Below are 19,345 nucleotides of genomic sequence, written 5' to 3'. Positions count from 1 at the left end.
TGTCATTTTTTAGATGAAGGAATCAAAACCATCAAAGGAAAAGTTTTGCAATGAATCGGTAAGTACTGGCAGCCAATGTACAATCGTAATTGAAAATATTTCCATTCAACGCGACTTCTTACTCGAAGAATCACGAGTTATCTATTCCCATGTGTGTTTGTGATACAAAAATATCATAAAATTAGCAAATGCACTTCATTGTTCCAGAAATTAGTTAGATGATGGCAAAATAGCAATACTGACTCCTTCAAATCTGTTTGTAACATAGGACGTCAATATATCTCGTTAAGACACGTTCAAAGAGGCATCAAATGGTCCAATACACCAAATTAGTGTGAAGTTATTTGTATTGTCCGGATTAGACAACCATCTCCTAATATGTCACCTATGCAAAGATTAGAATCATACATCAATCAGATTTTGGAGATATCCTTTGAAATTTATTTCAAAAATTTATTCATTTTCCAACCAATAATAGATTTTTTCGTTTCTAAATCAATCAAATGAATTGAAAAAACAGAAAACAATTTTTATTTCATTGAATTATTATGGTTTGTTTATTTAAAAATTCACACAGTAGGTACAGGTTTGTTGTTTACAGTGATTTTGATGTCACTTTCCATAAAGTTTTCTTTTCAATTTGTCTATGAATATATTTACTTTTTGTCATAAATTCTTATATGAACGATACTCGTATCAGTGCCTAAAATAAGTAGCGTTCCCTGGAGTTCGACTGTTACATCGTCCTCGAATAAATTAGTTTCTGTTATAGTTCAATATTTTTAGACGAGCAAATACATAATGAATTTCACATCTTTTTTCCCCTATATAGTATATTTATGTAAACAATGGGATAATTAATTTTTAGAATTGACATCCATAGCCATACAGAGAAACCAGCTTCAAAATATGGTTTTTATCGTTTCACGAAACCGAGCTTATAATTTGTCCCCTATTTTCTATTAACATAAATTGTCATTCGTTTATGATATATTTTCATTTTATTTCGTTTAGTTTAGACATCGTCAATACGATTCCAATCGATATTGTATCACACGAAAGCATTTCGATCAAGCGCCATTCGGGAATTGGACTTCATGTGTGTGTGTGTGTGTGTGGGGGGGGGGGAGGAGTTCATGAAACTATGGTCAATTCTTGTTCCATTTTCGCGGTTGGGGTAAACGATTGAAGCTTATTCTAGGCACTGATTTATGCAAATCTTCTTGAGTGCACTGAACCAAAAATGCGAGGAATTTTCATCGAATAACAACAAGAAACTGTACCGAACCCCATCCATAACATCAATCTATCTATTGATTCCAAACAAATGTATTTAACCGTGATCAATATCGATACAATTTCCAAAATAATTCATTGTTTTCCGATGGAAATGTACAATTGTCAAATCAGCGCACCGCACATACACTTATTCATAGGTTCTATGGTATAAAATTGAACAAGGTAAGCTGGAAGAATTTCAAATTTATTCGAAAATGACAAATTCTGTATAAATTAACTAAAAATATCTATATAATCTCATTTACGGTCTGCTTCATCATTTGCTTTGTCCAAATTGATAAGATTAGACGGCATTTTTTTTTTTTGTTCATCTTAACAATAGAAAAGAGAGAAAAATATTCAGAAAAACTAACAAAAAAACAATATACTGGAAATAATATTGTACAAAAAAGAAAGACAGTGCTAACCGAAAAGAACGGTTTTCGGTATGATGAGTGCTCGTGGCACATGAAGAATTCACAAAAAAGCAAAGAAAGAAATTGTTTATGTTATTATCGTGTGTTGCTGTGACTGATGATATTGATTCAAAATTCAAAATTATGGACATCAAAAGCGAACGATCCCATTGTATTAGGTGTTACATATCATATTAAAACAATCATTGTTTTGTTTCCAACTCAATGAATTTGGAAGATTTGGTTCAAAAAATATTTATGTATAATGTTGTTCTTTGCCGAAAGAATGGGAAAAAAAAACCAAAATATGGTTGTGTTTTCGTTTAGCGCAAGCATTCGATTTTGTGTGTGAGTGTATTTTAAAAAATAAAACAGGGTAAATAGATATGGCCTATGTATGTAAATGTGGGAAACCGAGTAAGAATTTTTTTTGTATCCGAAATGAAAATGTATTTGAATGTAAATAAATGTAAATCAAATTAGCTCTGTTTCCTCAGAAGAACGAAAAGAAAAAATTACACATAAAAAAGAAAATACGTCATCAATACCATGCTAGGTGTGTGTGTTTTTTTAAAATAAAAATTGATCGTTTTTTTTTTCTCTTTCTTTTCATTCACATATTAAAAAAATAGGAATACATCACACAATCATCAATGAATACAGTGAATCAATTTGGTGTTGTTGTCATTTCACTAATAAAATTTGTTCATTTATACGACCAACTAAACAATTTGTATACATATTTAATGTTGTATTTTTGTATGTGGTGGAATTCAGATGCAAAATTTACACACAAAGTGAAATCCAAACAACAAAACGTAATTGTACGTTGTATTTTGTGTGAAATCGTCTTGTTTATGCCGATGGTGTGGGACAAAAGCCTATGCGCCAAAAATTATTCAATGAAAACATCAAAAGTTAGCGCCACGACATAAACAAAACAACATCCGCAAAAAATCGGAATAAATGTTTTCGATATTTTGTTATTTCAACTCATCATTGTTTACAAAAAAGGAAATACCACATTTAAAAAAAAAAAACAATTGATCCATACTTAATAATTCTGATTCTTCTTCGATTTTTTTTGTTTGTTATTTTTTTTTCGTCTTCATCTTCATTTTGACATCAAATTGTTAAAAACATCTAAAAATTTGCTTTTATTTCGATAAGTAGCGTTGATGATATAGGCATAAAGCTCGATGAATTAACTCGTACTGTTCGCTATTTTGCACCATTCCACCACGCTGTAGCCTCAAATTGCTTACGATGCCCAACACATCAACCGATGCATGTTTCGTTGTGTCAGCATTTAGAGCTGACGATGTTGACGATGATAAATAGCTTAGCCGTAATTGACGTAAACCATTTAAAATTGCCGCTACACAGCCCGTTCGACCAATTCCAGCAGAGCTGCAAGAAAGAATTGAATGCGGATATTAGAAAAAGACTATACAAGATGACATAGAAATGATGCCTTTGTTTAAGAAGAAAAAAAAAATCTAAATAAAACGAACCAATGAATGATTGGGATTGCTCCGTTGAATGGTACTTGATTCAGCATCATTGGCATACTATGCCATTTTATGTTGGTTTGCAGTTCATTGGAAGTGGTTGGTTGAGTGAAATCGTCCTCATCGGTTGGATTATTAGCTGCGTCGGCCGAGAGATCATTGCGTGCGGACAACAATTCTTGTTCACAATCTGAATCGATAAGATTGATGCACATATCGAGTACAACGTCGATATTTTCGGGTGACCGATGATCGGGCCAATGTGGAAACCAGTAATGATACACCAAAAACAAATGTACCTTACGCTCAATGGCGCCATCATCGACGTTCGATGGAATTGATTGTGCCTCGCTCGTCATTGTGTCAGTTTTATGGAGTCGTTCGAATGTATGGTACAGACAATGGAATTTTCGAATCGTGTATCCGCCTTTGTTGAGACAGTCAACGGTTTTTATGCTAAAGAAATTGAAATTAAACGCGGGAAAATTGGGCCAATTATCATCAACGATAACTTCCGTGTGAATTTCATTTGGTTGCACTAAATTGAACCATTCATGATCATTTTCAGCGAAATAAGCTTCAAGTTGTGACTGCGATTGCTGACAATCTTTGTGGCGTCGCTCTTCGTTGCTCAAAAAGCAAAGGAATTTGCTGGTGTTTTGTGGAAAATAGATGGCACATTTCGATTCATCATTTTCAATAATATCGGTAAGCATTGCAATCTTTTGCTGAAATGGTAAATCCACATTGTCCGCGGTTGACTTCAGGTTCTTTTTGTAATTTTGGTAAACCATTAACCAGAAATCATAAATGGTGTTTGTCATGGGTCCTTGTGTTGCGATGTACGAGTTCTGAGTATAATCAGGGCCCTAACACGTGAATGAGAAAAGAGAACAGTTTTACCGTTGGTTCATTTCAGTGAGAAAAATAAAATGCTTACCTTAATATAGTTAGCGTTGATATAGAGTTCCGACGTGGGTTGCTCTTTCGCTTGACTAGTTGAATCGACTTCTGCTTCGAGAATCACGCGCGAATGTTCATTGGGTAGAATGGTTTTATAGCGATTTTTCACTTGTGATCCGAAAACCAATGGTTTCTCCTGGTAATTGGTAGGTAAATCCCAAAATTCCTGATGCAAATTGGTAAGTAAGCAATTTTGTTCACAGCGACATTTTGTCAGGCATTCTTTACACGTTTTACAAATTGTACACGTTTCACATGCGTCGCACGGTTTCTCATCGTTCACTGTCGACCGTCCATAGCTTCGATTAAATACATTGCTAAGCGTTGTTAATTTATGATCGGTTAAAAGATTCGATGCATTTTGTAGTATTTGAATGTTGGCCAAATAAATTTTAAAATCTTCCGAAGTGGTTTGTGGACTTAACGGTTTTGTGGTGATATTTCGTATGATGGATGTTGTACATGGGCAATATGATGTCTCTTGATCATCGTACACATCATCCATTTCGCTATTCGATTGATTTAAATCGACCACCGAACTAGTTTTTATCGGTGCCTGGCTCAGCGAAAATGTTTGATGAATATTCAAATTTTCTGAACTAAAGAATTTTCTTCGTCCACTGCGATTCGTTTTCGATCGCTGGTCCGTGAAGCTCATCGATTTCTTTTCATTCAGTGCATCTTCGGTGCCATCATCATTAGTTTGGTAGTGGGTTTCACTACGTCGACTTTCGCTATTGCATCCAGATGCCGATGTTGAACGTTTTGTGTTTTTGGCTTTTAGTATTCCATCGCCACCGCACATCGTACAGATTCGATGCTCTTCCAAATGAGATTCAAAATTATTGCTACTGCTCAGGCTCAAATCTGATCCACGCAAATAGCAATTGGATGTGCTTAGCGCTCGTTTTTGTATATTCGATCGGCATTCCAACTGCAGCGTTAGACTGGCATTTGAGTTTCGTCGCTCGAGCAAACCTTTTTTCGCCGTTGCTATTGTGGTATTGGCGCGCTGCATATCAAACGGTGTGCTCATCGCATTCAACGCATTGTGACTGTTAAAGCGATTGAGAGTTGATTGCATCGTTATGCCCGGTGCATGTGTACCGCCAACAATGTTCAATGTCAAACTCGTATTCGAACCGCGACGCTGCAACAAATTCTTTTTCATGCAGAAATTCGATCGTGAGCCCGGCACCGTTGTGCCACTACTCGCAATCGTTGCCGGTTGGTATGGTTGCGTGGATGGTGCAAAACATTTGCTGCTCGCTGCACTCGTTTTGACAGGAGGTATAGTTTGACTATTACTTGCCGGTACCGTTGCCATCGGTGTCGTCGTCGCAGCTGCCGCCGATGTCATTCCGAATATATTGTAGTTGGAACGCGTCAAACTGCAGTGTGACCCTTGAAAATTTGATAAACTGTAATTTGATAAGCTTAATCCAGCCGCACTCATATTACTTCGGAAACCCGAAAAATTGCTGCCAGAATTATTATTACTATGATTGTTTGTTCCGCTGGTGCCGCCACAATTACTGATTAAACTATTTGCCGAACCGCAAATTATGTCACAATCAACATCGTCCGTGCTGGTTTCAAAGCTGCTCGTATTCTCATGCTCAATGGCATACACATCGTCATAATAATCGACGACCGTTCCCTCAAGTATTGGCTCCGTTTCCGGATTTAATTGCAATTTTTCATTGCATTTCCGTTCGTTGGCCTTTTTGCTCGCAAAGTACTCGGCACTCGATGCGAATCCAGTTTTTCGACTACCAACACCCTTACTATTGTTTGTATTCAGTTTGCTTAGCGTATTTTTCACCAGTTGCTGTCGCCTCGGCGTTGTCGGCACCGACATCGACGCATTACTCTCGACACACAGAAAATTCGGCATCAAATGTGGTTTGCTTCGCATTATTGCCAATTGACTGTTACCAGCACTGGGTGTGTGAGCGCCGCGTTCCAGTGAAATCGATGGCTCCTTTTCGTATTTTGGATCGGAATCCAATGAAATTGCCTTCTGTCGCGTTTGTGTTAGCGTTGGTGTTTTTGGTGTGGTCGATTTTGACCTCGACATTGAAAATTTGAAATGTTCATCTTTTGTGTCGCTTGGCGACGATTGATAGTCAACATTTGGCAATGAATCGTCTTTAATCGATAGATCCAACACCAAATGATTGATATTTTTCGATAAACATTTTGTGTGCGATTGATGTTCGGATGACGTTAAATTGGCCGGCGAATGAAATGGTGTGTCTTCATCAAATGATGATGCGGTTTGTGCAAGAGCTCGTTCCATCAGCTCTTCAACGGGTATGCACAGATTCTCTTCAACCAAACGTGCACCATCCGAATCCAAGGAAATCGACTTTAAACGAGCCCGTCGCACAGCTGCCTCTTTCGCCTTTACCTTTGGTGCACTGCTGCAACACTCATCCGGTGCTCCGATTTGAATGTTGTTGCTGAATCACAAATAAAGCCAAACAGTTAGTCTCAAATATGTTTGTGTGTTTTGTTCATGAATTTACCTGCTATAATTGCTTCTGTTGTAATTGTTGTTATTATTGTTGTTCATCAATGTGGCTTGGTTATTTTTCTTGTCATCCGTTGCAATGATCATATTGTTATTGTTAAGTGTACTGAATGATGTGGCCGACAGTTGAGAATGTGCTCGAGATGCCTCTTGGGAAGTCGCCAAAGCTAAAATGTATTTGAAACATTTAAAACTTTATTACAATTCAAATTTCTATGACTAGAGGTCATAGGATAGACATAGAGACGGTAACTAACCAATCGGTGATGGTGTATCGACATCGGGAAAATGAAAATATGTCGAATTTTTGAACGGTTCGGTGATAAGGGGTGAATAGGTGAAAATATTACAATCGGTTCGTGGCTCGTGTGCGGTATACATTGGCGATGAATGTGTACTTGGACACGGACTTTTATAGCTTGATAATGGTGTATTTGGTGAATTTTGTTGTAGCGCAAATTTTGGCGAATCCAAACGATGTTCGGTGGTTGCGCTGCCATACTGAGCATGAATGCCAGGAACATTCTCTTTATTGTCATTTGAATGCATCACATCTGATTAAAATCAAACAAAGTGTTGATCAATTGTTCCAAATTCGTAATAATAGTTTATGATGATCGAAAATCATGAGACAATCGTCGAAGAATTATGGATGAAAAACCAAAACGGAGCTTCAAATGATAATTTGAAAGTGTTTACTTACTTTCAATAAGATCTACGTTTCGCGGCGTATTCGTACGATATTGCTTGTTTTGTATATATGATGGCGACATGGCTGGTGACGATGATGATGAGTCGGATTTCCGTTGTTTGCTTTTGCGTGATGATATGCCAGTAATGGCCTGATCCGATGTAGAAGCGACCACATCGCCGGTCATCGATGTAGATCGTGTATGTGGCACTTTCGATTGATGCGAATGATGCAGTTGTTGTGAATTATCAGGTACATTGTGATCGCGGTTGGCTGATCGTGTGTGATTTGCCAGGGAAAGAAAAATCAATTAGTAAACATTTATCAAAAATTCAAAAGAAGAATTTAAAAAAAGAAAACGATTTGCTCAAAAATAACACACACAAAGAAAAAGAGTGCAGAAATGGTGCTTACATTGGACAGTAACGTCAATGCCCTTGTATTCGTTCGTATTGGCACTACTGTTCAGTATCGCATTTGTGTCGGCATCAATCGAGCGGTTGGTGACTACTTGTTCCGTTAGTTTATTAAAATTCCTTGACGACTTCGAATCCGTTTCGTGTGAATCCATTCGTATAAATAGTTCTCACTCTCTCGTTTGATTCGACTTGTTGTTGGTATTTTGTGTTGGTTGGTATTTCTCTTCAGCATCAGCTTCAGAAATCGATAACTTCGATTGCATTTAATTTCGTCTCGTTTCCTCTCGTGTAATCGATTTGCGTGTTTTCTATTAAATTCAATTGACACATTCTCAACGTAATCCAATTTTTCTCTCCCTTCTTATTGTTGTTTTTGTTGCTGCTTTTAACGCGTTGGAGGACTTTGAATTTGTGCTTGTGTGGATGTAATTATATTGAATTCGCTCGTGTGAAATACATCCATTTTAAGCCTATTCATTTCTGTGTTTTTTTTTTTTAAATGTCGAAACGAAAGGAAAAAAAAAACTGAAATTAATATAAAATTATAATTTGATAATGAGTGTATTTTCTACATTGATCTAACTTAATCTACACATAACATATACATATCGCGGAATAGATTTCGGTAAATTGTTAACACATGTGTGTTCATTCTTTAAAAATTGAAACTAAAAACAGTTCGATATCAGCCAAAGTTCTGCGAATGCGGCCAACACAATCAAAAGGAAATGAATCAACAAAATGGAATAAAGCAAAAACAATTGGATTATTCATGACAAAGAAAAGAGAGCATTCAAGCACTTTTGCGATGTATATGTTTCATCTGGTATAATTAGTTGCAGTGCGTGGCAAGATCTAACGTGCAAACATCGTGATGATTCCGCCACTTTCATTTGCTTGGATTATTTCAAGAAGAAAGAGAAAAAAAACAGCGTCGGTGCTTTTTCCTCTCCACATCCGCCGCTGTTGTTTGTTGGAATTCTTTACTTTGTGACTTGGCGAATCAGATTTCCGCAGAATTTGAAGAGAGAGAGAGAGAGTGATACCTTAAGCGTGCGTGCACAAAGCGTACAAACGAACGAGAAAAAAAAAACAAACCAATTTATTGTAACGATTAATCGTCTCGTTAATGGTTGTCGTACAGTTTGTCGTGCATAAGGAAGATAACAGCAAAATATAGGCCATCGCATATTTCTCCCCCTCTCTGTGTGTGAATGGAGGTAAAGATCGATATTTCAATGCATTGGCACACTCAATCGATGTGTATGAAGGGCATTTTTAGCAACAGTTGTTTATTTTGGTTGTGCTGGCGGTGAGCGGGCAAGGGAGAGAGCGAGAGAGAGCTTTCTCACGGGAAAATCCAAGTGAAAAATGTGCATGCATCCGCCAATGTGACATGATACATACACACACATTTATATTGGGGCAACCTTGAAAAAAAAAAAATCAGGAACTAGAGAAAAAAAATGGAGTAAAACGATAGAACGTCCATGCATATATGTGTAGTGTACTTGTACAGTGTACCTATGCACATTTATACCGAGTCAATCGTGTAATGTGTGCCATTGAGACTTCTTATCATTGTTAATGGATTGTGTCTGGGGCTTCGATAAAAAAAAACAGAAAAATTCATAAATCGGAATTTAACAAAATGCACACGCGCACTCAGTCAAGTATTTGAAGGAAACGACTCGGATACATATTGTATATCAACAGGAAAAATGTGTGTCGTAGTCTCCATCGTTGAAATTGTTTCTCTGCTGTTTGTGTGTGTGTGTGTGTGTCGTAAGTTTTACAAATCGTTTTGAAGAGTAATGGATTACTTCCGACCGACTTCAATTGAGAAAACCACACACAACAACAGCACATATGCACGCCAAATGCAACTCTAATTCCATAGCACTGATCTCATTCGCCGAGCACACACACACACCGCCATTCACTCTCCCTAATTGACAGCTCAAGACAGAGAATTCGATTCAATTAATCGGTAATATGTACACACAGTTTTTTTTTGTTCGTTGCATTTGAAAGTGAAAGAATATGCGATTGTTTATGACCGATAGACCCAAAGATGCATATGCATTGCGTTCAATGCTATGTCTATCTCCCTTTCACTGTCTCTGTACTACTATCTACTTCTCTTCGTCTTTCACACACAAGCATACAAATTTAATTATGAAATTAGCCATTCACACTTTCTCTACTCATCCGTGTGTTGTGTTGTTGTCACTTCATACAACGAGAGACAGATTGAACGAAAAAAAATATACAGAGAGAGAGAGAGAGAGAGAGAGAGAGAGAGAGAGAGAAAGAGAGAGAAAATCGATCTCTTTCAGCCAAATATGTCACCAATGCAAATTATAAATGTGCCTTTCAATTGTCATATCTTGTAAAGTCTATTGTTGTTGGCTTTATTTTGTTTCTATTGTTGCTTTGTAATAATTCAATTTGAATACACCTCACACACACACATATCAACACATGCACACACCATTCAATTGCCCATTGACTCCATGAAAGGAATTGGGCTGAGGATGTTTCTTCAGTAGCACTTTTGATAAACATTACCATACGAATGACAAAAAAAAGAAGAAGCTAAACCAACACCACCAGTTGACTATTTCGAAAAAATGAATGTGTTTTTCACTTTGAATTAATTGTTTGGGATACCAAAACCTAAACAATTTCTAGTTTCACTAATATCACTTGCATATTTTATGCGTCGAAATGGAAATATTTGACATTAGTTCCAACAAAAAAAAAAAGAAACAAATTCAAACACTATCTCTTCCTTCGGATATACACATGCAAGTATATAAGAAGCATGCTTATATATATATATATATATATGCTCGAAATGTTTCGTTCATGTATGTCAGCGCTCTTGGCTGATGTTCACAGTTTTATCAATGATTTCGCCAATTCGGTATGTTATCCATTGTCGATTTTTCGTTCGGTGAATATTGTTGACACCAAACTTAAAGATCGCGGATAGAAGAGAAAATTGTTGAGGCAGTTCGTGTTCAAGTTGTTTCTTTTAAATTCTTTAATGTTTATTATTGTTATTGATTGCACTAAAACCCAACAAATGCTAAACGTACGTGTTTGGTTTCGTTTTCCTTTCGTTCATTCATTTAATCCACTAAAATCGTATTAAATGGACATTATGATATTTGGTTCAAACAAACCACCACCACAACATATTTCCTGCCAATTAATTTTCTGAAAATTGCTTCTCACTTTGATATGGCATTTTGGTCGAACGATTTTTTTTTTTTAATTTCTTTCGTTTTTTCACTCTCACAATATCTATCAACGAACGAAGAAACTGATTGTACTCAGGTCTCTTCTTCGTTTTGTTTTCTTTTTCGTTTGATTTAAATTCCCGATGTATATTGTTCGTATTTTCCTTTCACACAATATATTGTTCGTATTAAGCATCTGATTTATCACTTTCTTTCCTTCCATCCAACTTCACTATTTCGGGGAGAGATTCTTAAAATAAGCGAATGGTGCACACAATTTTCGAATCACAAAAAAAAAAAAAGAAACAAAAATAAAAACGGAAAAAGACCGAAAAAACTAACCAAAAGTTTTGTATTCGAAATGGAATATAAGAAAAAAAAAATATTATTTTATACATATACACAAACTTCGAAAGAGAAGTTCTATTTATCACGACATTTCCTTTTATATTCACGATTCACAGTTGATGGCAAATTGTCAGTGCGTCATGTTCATAAAGTCGAAAGAAAAGAGCGAGCGAGACAGCAAAGAGCAGAAGAAAAAAATATCATGAGAGAATAATATGTAATGAGTATAGTATAGAGATTCGAACGAAGCAAAAGAGAGAAGAGAAGAAAAAAACAACCAACGACTGACTGACTGAAGAACGCTTTGTTTGTGTTTATTCACAGGCACTTACACACAGGCGCATTTGTTTTTGATTTCCTTTCTTTTTCACAACCTCTCTCTCTCTCTCTCTCTCTTTCTCTCTGTTACTGGACTGACTTAGTTCATCTGGGGGCCCTTGCATGTGTTCACTTATACTCTTTCGATTCGTGTGTTTGTGTGCATCGTAGTATTTGACACAAAATGGGCTTTTGCTATGACAATGAATCATGACACCTAACGATTGTTGTAGTACGCTCTTTTTTCCCTTTTACATGTTCTGAGCTCTTTTTTTGCCCGTGTGGCATGAGGAATCATTGATTCGGTTGCAAAAGAAAATGCAATCGTGAATAAAGTTTGTGGAATTATTGATGGTCATATTTTTTGCGAGTAATTTTGTTTTATTTTTTGTTGTGTTTTTAGTCAAATATCGATACAACCAACATATTGCAGTACTAGATTTGCCACCATTCTAGCGGGAAACTCAAACCACTGATGAAACTTAAACCAACGATGAAATAACATCAACAGAAATTACATAAAAAGTCCGAATTTCTGGAAAAATTGCAATGAGGAATAACAAATAGGTTGTTTGTAAAATGGCTTATCAATTCCAAAGCTGCCGCTGAATGACCATCGGTCATTGCAATTTCTTTATGTCTTTCTTTCTCTCCCCGTCTTTCTTTGCAAGGTTCTATAATTGAACATGTTTACATGTTATGACGTCTCATTCAATTCATTCAGTTTTATTACTCCGGATTTTTGATAAAAACTTTACATTGAACATGCTCAGGCGCTATGTGCGATAAATTCGAACGAATTATTTTACATTTCACAATTCAAGGGCGCTAACTCCTACGATTGCTCGCATTTTTTTCCGCTGATTTTTTTCGATAAAAATACAAACAGTTTTATTTTTCGAATATGATTTCATTACGAACGATAATCACATTTATCAGGTGCCAAAGCACAATATTTTTTTTTTCTTGTTTTGGTTTTTATCGGCGTTTCTCGCGGTGTATGTGTGTGTGTGTATGTGGAAATGATTAAGTTTACCATTTGCAATTGGGTTATCATCCACAATGATAAATGTCTTTTTTCCGTTCATTTCACTCTAGAAAAACAAACATTTCATTCAAATTTAGGTCAGTGTATGTGTGTTTTTATATCAAACCATAACTTTTTAATCCATTTCGCGGGAAACTTAATTCGACCGAAAATAAATATTCGAATTCGGTATTTGATTGTAAGCAGGCACTGTTCAACAACTTTTCCTTAATCTCACAAATAACACGTAATAAAAACGCTTGTTGCTATTTGTTACATATACCGGTATTTGGATATGCGAATACGACCTATTATTTCAACTGAGTTCAACATTGAATATTGCTATACGTTTCCTGGCCATGAGGGCTCAAATAATTATCTCTCTCCACCAAAATAAAAATGCATGCAACGAACACAATTTGCCATTTCTTATTTTGCTCCCTGCATAAATATCTATTCTAAATCACACCTTCGCGGCATTGTGAAATTGACGTTTCAGAGAAAAAAAGTGCTCGATTTTTCTTATAATTTTGTTTTTTTTCTGTTCCTCTGAATATTCGTTCGAATTTTTTTTAAAAATTAAATACGTTTTCAAAATAAACATTTTTTTTCAATAAAACATTTTCTATGATGAAAAATTCACCGTTGAAATATTTGATTCCATTTCGTAAGTGCGTCAAAACAATTTCTGTTTATTGCGAAAACAAACTCACCAACGAAGTGAACGAAGTGACAGTGTCCGGCAAGAATTGAATCACTCGCGTGCGCGATTCCTCAATCAAAGCTATACGCTTAGGCAATGACTCATGTTTGTTTGCTTTATTCGCCGCTTCGCAAACAACAAAACGCAATAAAAAGCAAAAAAAAGAAAAAAAAATAGAAGAAGTAGAAAGATAAGCAACAGCTTGGTGGAAATATTCGGTTGATTTTTGTGCCCGTTATATTTGAGGATCTAGTTTGATATCGTATTTATACAAATATTTTTTTAACGATTTTTTTCAGTGCTGTATTGTATTGACTGGACTTTTGCACAGAATTTCGCCAATTGTGACTTTTACAAAGAACTCACCCCGAATGTTGTTTACTCTTTCACATCACCAAACTACAATAATCCATATGCACCGGGCACTTTTTGCCGTTACACAGGTACGTTCGACTATGATGACCGTTAAGTTTTACCTCTTTTCTACTGGATACTTGGTTTTATTCTTCTTTTTTCTCTGGAATATTTTCTATTCCATTGAATCGGTTAGTTGTTGAAAGTACTAACCCATTTAATAGGCTCATTTCGTATAGAATGATTTGATTTTTTTTTTGTAGATCATTTCTAGCCTACAGCTAAATCTATTGCACCTCTTCATAAAAGTATTTTCAATTGTTCAAACTTTGTTTCAATTTTTCTTCGTCACAATTAACAGCTCAGGCTCCTGCTGGCAATCAAATAATTCTAAGATGCACTGATGTGAACTTACCTTATGTAAGTGGGAACACTTTGGTGTTATTATTCTTGTTGGTGACTTGATGACAAATCTATTGACTTGTTTTGAATCGATTCCCCGATTTTCAGTCAGACCGATGTGCAGGTGATCGACTGCAAGTGTCCAGAGCTGGTAATACCAATTTAGCAGACAGCGAACGATACTGCACTGGACCATTTACAACGAAATCATTTTCAGAACGAATTGTTGTTGGTAATTTTAATTTAGAACCATTCAAAAATATTTTTAAAAATGTAATAATCCATAATAAATATAATCGTTACATGCTACGAATGCCAAAAAAATGTCAAACAAGTTGAAATAATCATAAACAATTTCAGCTCTGTTTTCCCCGCCACAAAGTCGAGGTGGAACATATCGATGTGAATTGTACGCCACTAAAGGTTTGGTAGAAAATTTCTTTAGCTTAAAATGAAATTTATTGAACCACTTCAGATAAATTTTTAATTTATTTTTTGCACCAAAGGGTGTGAATGTGGCAGAAAAAATCAGGTAATGATCTATCAGATCTTTTCTAGTCGTGCGTTCATGTCAACTCCGTATTTATTAAATTACAATTAAAATTGAAAATCATATAAATTGAACGTTTTAGGCGCGAATTGTAAACGGTGTCGAAACTGGCATAAATGAATACCCAAGTATGGCGGCGATCGTAACAAAACAAGATGGTCAAGTTCAATGTGGAGCGACAATAATTGATCAGTATTACGCTTTAACAGCTGCCCATTGCGTCAATTCACCGGGAAAGTTTGCGGAGCAGCTAGAGCTATTGGTTGGCGAACATGATTATAGAAATCGTATGTGCGCCAAATTTATTTTTTAAATAATTCTAATTTGTAGCGAATTTCTGTTGATTATTCGTTTATTACTAGCATCTGAAACACCGTATACTCAAAAGTACGCAATTGCATCAGCAGTTAGACACCCGAGCTATTCATCGGAGAAGGATATTAATGATATTGCGCTCATAACACTGGCCAAACCAATCGCATTCAACAATGGTGTTGGACCAATTTGCCTCCCCTTCAAGTAAGTGCTTTTAAGCGCATAAATCCGAGCACTTCATTTTGAATTCCAATAATTTATGCACAACGGAAAAAAGGGAATTCTATATCAATCGATGATTAACTAGATTTTTTGAATGACACCATTTTAGATATCAATCAGCATCGTTTGAAGGTCGTAGCGTTGTTGCTCTGGGATGGGGCACTATTGAATATGGTGGACCCGTTTCAAGTCGGCTTCAAAAAGTGGCATTGGACGTAACGAGTCAGCTAAAATGTGAAGCTGCATACCCCAATCGAATAACCTCTGGACAGTTCTGTACTTACACAAGAAACAAAGGTACTTACATATCTTAAACTTACACATTTAAAATATTCCATCGCATTCAAATAATATTTCGAATTGACAGATACATGCAGCTATGATAGTGGCGGACCGTTGCTGTTTAGTGATGTCACTGGCAACAATTTACTCTATCAAATCGGAATTACCAGCTTTGGGGTGAACTGTGCTTCATCAATGCCGAGTGTCAGCACCCGTGTGGCCGCTTATTTAGACTGGATTACGAGTGAAGCTCGTTACGCACGATTTTGTGTTCAATAAATGTTTATTATAAAAATTTTAATTTAATTGATCTTTTTTTACTTTCAATATGTATGTTTTAGAGAGAGAGAGAGATGCCTTTTTTGGTAAAATTAAACTGTTTCGTAAAAAATAGATTTAGTTGCGATTCTTTAAAAATGTGTGTGTATGCATTCAATTGTTGCTATGGAATGTTCCGAAATTTGATACTTCAAAAATTAACTGTCACACGAACATCATTACCACATCGGTTGACTGAACGCGTCCATGCCAATTCGTCCCAATCCATTTGCAATTGCTTTGGTGCGATTTTCTGAAGACGTACATCCAGATCCAGTTTCTTAACCGGTGTAACACCGTTAGCTTGTATTCCCTTCGCTTGAGAGTCGGTACAGTCGTCAGCAGATTGGTCTACGTCCATCAAAGAGACAGCATTTAGCTAAGAATAAAATGCAATAAAATGATGAAATTAATGAGTTTCAATATCAAAAGAGCGTTTTGATTCGATTCAATTTCGATTTAATAAAATGGCAATGATTCCAAAAACGATTCGACAGAAAAAAAAAATTCATTTTACCTGTTTGCTCATTTGATCCAATTCTGAGGTATAGTTGATCTGTTTTGCCGGAAGACGTGCATAAATGTTTCCTTTTGCCTCATTGTTGCCGTTTGAATCCGAACTTCTGGCAACAGGTGGTGGTTTAAATGTGATAAATCGTGTGTTCAACTTCGGTTTGTCATTGAGAGTAGGTGAAACGGCGTGCTGTAATTCAATCGGCGGTGTGGTCATAAATGGCGTGTGCGAAGGTGACATAGGCCGTGTCTGAGAAACTGGTGTTGTTGGTTCATCTTCCGGTTGTTTTGGTACAAAACGCGAATACAAATCGGGCTTATGTTCCTGTTCAATAATTTCCGATGTTGGTATCGCGAATGTAACTGAACGTGCATTTGACTTCGGGGCACTTTCCATTGATTTCCTCTCCTGTCGAACATTTTCAAACAATCGAAACAGCGTCGATCGATTTGAAGGAACTGTCGGTGATGGTGTCGATTCGTCTGATTCAGAAGATTGTGCCTGCTTCATTGCTGAACGCGCACGCAAATTAACACGTTTGGCCGGTGGTGTTGTCGTAGGTGTATGGGAAGGTGACGGCATCGGTGTTGTTGATTCAATATTTGTATGCAAGTCGAGCGTGAGGTGTCGTTTAGCCGGTTCCGATAACACCATTGATGTTGAACTTTCAGGTGGTGATTCGGAATTAATCTTTTTTGGGGCCAATCGTGCGTGTAAATCGAGTTTTGGCTTTTCTGGCTTTTTCATTGGTGCCAGTTTTTTGGTTGACACTATCCCGTTTGTTGACTGTGGTGGTCGTACACTAGTTGGCGGCAATTTGGGAAAAAAACGAGAGTGAAAGAAAACAAAAAAAAATTATTCACAATGAAAAAAAAAAAAACACTTGAAAAAAAAACTACCGATATTTTTCAATGTATGTGCACTCATAGAGACCGTTTGCGATTGGCGTAATCGGCTCGTCATGAAAACGTTGCATTTGCATTGACGTTGAAGTAATAAATTGACAAAAAGTGACCGAATATAGGGTATGATCTGGTTGACGGCCAAAGGGTGAATGTTTAGCTAGTACACAAACTTTATATCAACATTTTGCGTCAGCTTAACGGTTACCGAATGTGACTCCGGCGAAATGGCAATAACATGAGCAATAAATCATCACATCAAACTATCAATGACACTCACGATGGAGTAGTTCCCATGTTGTCTAGACACAATTGAATTTGGATTTATCCAACACCATTTCTAAATACACAACATGTATTTCCATTCACATTTCGTCTATGGCTACTTGTGATATCAAATATACTTACATTTCAGCGAAATTGAGTTTTGATTTTTCTGGATTTTTCATTGGCGTCAGGTTTTTGGTTAACACCATCCCGTTTGGCTGTGGTGGTACATTTGTTGGCGGCAATTTGACAGCTACCGTTGGTATTTGTTTCACGTTTTGTGTTGAATGCGAGTTCTGTATATTTTGTGCTTGTTGCGATGCATTTGATGGCCGATTGCTTGAAATTTGAACTAGAGCTGGTCTTGGGTTTGAATTTGACATGCCTGGAACACGTTTTATGCTGTTACCTGGTCGAATTATTCGATTTGATGGAAGAAGTAGCGTAGCTACCATTGGTCGTGACTTTGACATTGTTGCGGCACTTCTCACATTGGGACGTGCCAAACTTGCATTCGTTCTTGCGATTGTCTTCTTTCTTCTTCGTTTGCGTTCACTTACGCTCATATTTTGCTCTTGGCACAATTTAACGATGTGTGCCGATTGGTGAGTCAATTTTGCAGTAACTTTGAGTCCTGCTGCTGATCTTGTTGCTGTAAATTGGCCAGTGGACTTCAGAAACTCTTCTAATGTATTGAAGCCAAAACTATTGAACGGCACCGGCTTGCCAACATCTTTCATGTACTCGTTGTTAATTTCATGAATCAACAAACCGCCGTGTAGATTCAACAACGATCTTATTAGTTTTACCGATTCGTCCATTGTTTTGATATGCTTGGCCAAACAATCACGAAACACAGCAGAAAATATTGCAAAAATTTTTCTCTGTCGATTGACCGCATGTATGAAATACAAGTCGTATGATGAGCTCTCGTCCAAAGCACTGTGTGTGTCATACGATATAATCGTGGTGCTGTGTGTCGTCGGCTAAAATCCCACTTACACAATCAATGTTGTTCTCTCTCTCTTATATTGTTACAGTTAGACGCATTTGAATACGATAAAGTGAAAAACATCACGATTTTGTGAGTCGGCAACTCTTCTGGTGCTACCGTTTATGCTGTGTATATGTGTGCGCTTCGATTCCACTGACCATATTACACTGCTGCTACTGAGCTTCATTTCACACTTCAATGTGTTGACGGAGATCATATTGCAGAATAAAGGGCGAGAGAGAGAGAGAAGACGGTGGTTCAACGCAAAATGAAGCGTGCAGAAAATTCTAACCGCAAATACTGAAACACAATGCAGAACTAAAACTTACATTTGAATCGTGTGAAACCGTTTGAGACAGTTTGAGAGTAGATTACATCACTCTGTTACTGTAGAAAGGCTTGAAACAATACACTGCATTATTTTGAGTCGCAATATGAGCGTTTATTCGCCACCGACTGAAGCGTTAGCTGAAATTTGATTACCTCCGTCTCTTTCCATCACATTGCGATGCTGTGATTCGGTCGACCGATGAAATGTGCAGAAAGACACTCTATCCTCACAAGTTAGAACGAAAAAGAAAGAAGAAAGAAAGAAAGAAGGAAAGATACTAAGGTCAGTAGAGAGAATGCTAATGCAGCGATCGTGTGTTTTTATAAACAAATGCTTATCGCATGGTTTGAATTCGAAAAACAACGGCATATCTGTCAAATGTACGCAAACTGCTGTCCAAACCAAGTTGATACAATTATGAATCGCATTTTTCTTC

General features: G+C 36.8%; 3 protein-coding genes across 13 annotated transcripts; 1 reads left to right on the top strand and 2 right to left on the bottom strand.

Moving 5' to 3' along the window:
* Positions 1 to 527: 527 nt before the first annotated feature.
* On the bottom strand, positions 528 to 13,515 carry LOC129576385 (M-phase inducer phosphatase). 11 transcript variants are annotated; one of them, XM_055461394.1, is made up of 9 exons: positions 11,471 to 11,746; positions 10,919 to 11,294; positions 7,810 to 8,294; positions 7,408 to 7,668; positions 6,962 to 7,258; positions 6,700 to 6,871; positions 4,146 to 6,633; positions 3,209 to 4,074; positions 528 to 3,104 (listed from the first exon to the last, which is right to left on the bottom strand). In XM_055461394.1, exons 3-9 carry the CDS (start codon positions 7,964 to 7,966, stop codon positions 2,852 to 2,854), a joined length of 4,494 nt encoding a protein of 1,497 aa, XP_055317369.1. In that variant the 5' UTR covers positions 7,967 to 8,294; positions 10,919 to 11,294; positions 11,471 to 11,746; the 3' UTR covers positions 528 to 2,851. The 11 variants fall into 11 exon arrangements, with proteins under 11 accessions (XP_055317369.1, XP_055317368.1, XP_055317363.1 ...); XM_055461393.1 differs by having other exon boundaries at positions 11,405 to 11,736; XM_055461388.1 differs by having other exon boundaries at positions 10,386 to 11,294; positions 11,405 to 11,596.
* On the top strand, positions 13,321 to 15,862 carry LOC129576398 (venom serine protease-like). The gene is made up of 10 exons (XM_055461505.1): positions 13,321 to 13,422; positions 13,758 to 13,901; positions 14,174 to 14,232; positions 14,323 to 14,446; positions 14,575 to 14,637; positions 14,721 to 14,746; positions 14,847 to 15,051; positions 15,127 to 15,283; positions 15,411 to 15,598; positions 15,669 to 15,862. Exons 1-10 carry the CDS (start codon positions 13,383 to 13,385, stop codon positions 15,860 to 15,862), a joined length of 1,200 nt encoding a protein of 399 aa, XP_055317480.1. The 5' UTR covers positions 13,321 to 13,382.
* LOC129576395 (mucin-2-like) lies at positions 15,848 to 18,753 on the bottom strand. The gene is made up of 3 exons (XM_055461497.1): positions 17,726 to 18,753; positions 16,419 to 17,217; positions 15,848 to 16,280 (listed from the first exon to the last, which is right to left on the bottom strand). Exons 1-3 carry the CDS (start codon positions 18,403 to 18,405, stop codon positions 16,053 to 16,055), a joined length of 1,707 nt encoding a protein of 568 aa, XP_055317472.1. The 5' UTR covers positions 18,406 to 18,753; the 3' UTR covers positions 15,848 to 16,052.
* Positions 18,754 to 19,345: the final 592 nt, after the last annotated feature.

The sequence above is a fragment of the Sitodiplosis mosellana genome, unplaced genomic scaffold (genome assembly GCF_009176505.1).
Source record: "Sitodiplosis mosellana isolate CC-2019 unplaced genomic scaffold, AAFC_SMos_1.0 Smas_scaffold_6181, whole genome shotgun sequence".
NCBI lineage: Eukaryota > Metazoa > Arthropoda > Insecta > Diptera > Cecidomyiidae > Sitodiplosis > Sitodiplosis mosellana.
Note: the sequence above shows the minus strand (reverse complement) of the source record. Positions and strands in the feature narration are given on the sequence as shown.

Excerpts from the sequence above, each read along its gene's own strand:
- LOC129576398 (XM_055461505.1), top strand. The coding sequence starts at position 13,383 with ATGATGAAAAATTCACCGTTGAAATATTTGATTCCATTTC. Across the intron at positions 13,423-13,757 it reads GAAATATTTGATTCCATTTC|TGCTGTATTGTATTGACTGG; the intron begins GTAAGTGCGTCA and ends GATTTTTTTCAG. Across the intron at positions 14,638-14,720 it reads TGAATTGTACGCCACTAAAG|GGTGTGAATGTGGCAGAAAA; the intron begins GTTTGGTAGAAA and ends TTTGCACCAAAG.
- LOC129576385 (XM_055461397.1), bottom strand. The coding sequence starts at position 7,966 with ATGGATTCACACGAAACGGATTCGAAGTCGTCAAGGAATTTTAATAAA. Across the intron at positions 7,259-7,407 it reads AAACGTAGATCTTATTGAAA|ATGTGATGCATTCAAATGAC; the intron begins GTAAGTAAACAC and ends GATTTTAATCAG. Across the intron at positions 6,872-6,961 it reads CGATACACCATCACCGATTG|CTTTGGCGACTTCCCAAGAG; the intron begins GTTAGTTACCGT and ends AATACATTTTAG.
- LOC129576395 (XM_055461497.1), bottom strand. The coding sequence starts at position 18,405 with ATGGACGAATCGGTAAAACTAATAAGATCGTTGTTGAATCTACACGGC. Across the intron at positions 17,218-17,725 it reads AAACTCAATTTCGCTGAAAT|TGTACGACCACCACAGTCAA; the intron begins GTAAGTATATTT and ends GCCGCCAACTAG. Across the intron at positions 16,281-16,418 it reads TGGATCAAATGAGCAAACAG|CTAAATGCTGTCTCTTTGAT; the intron begins GTAAAATGAATT and ends TTTTATTCTTAG.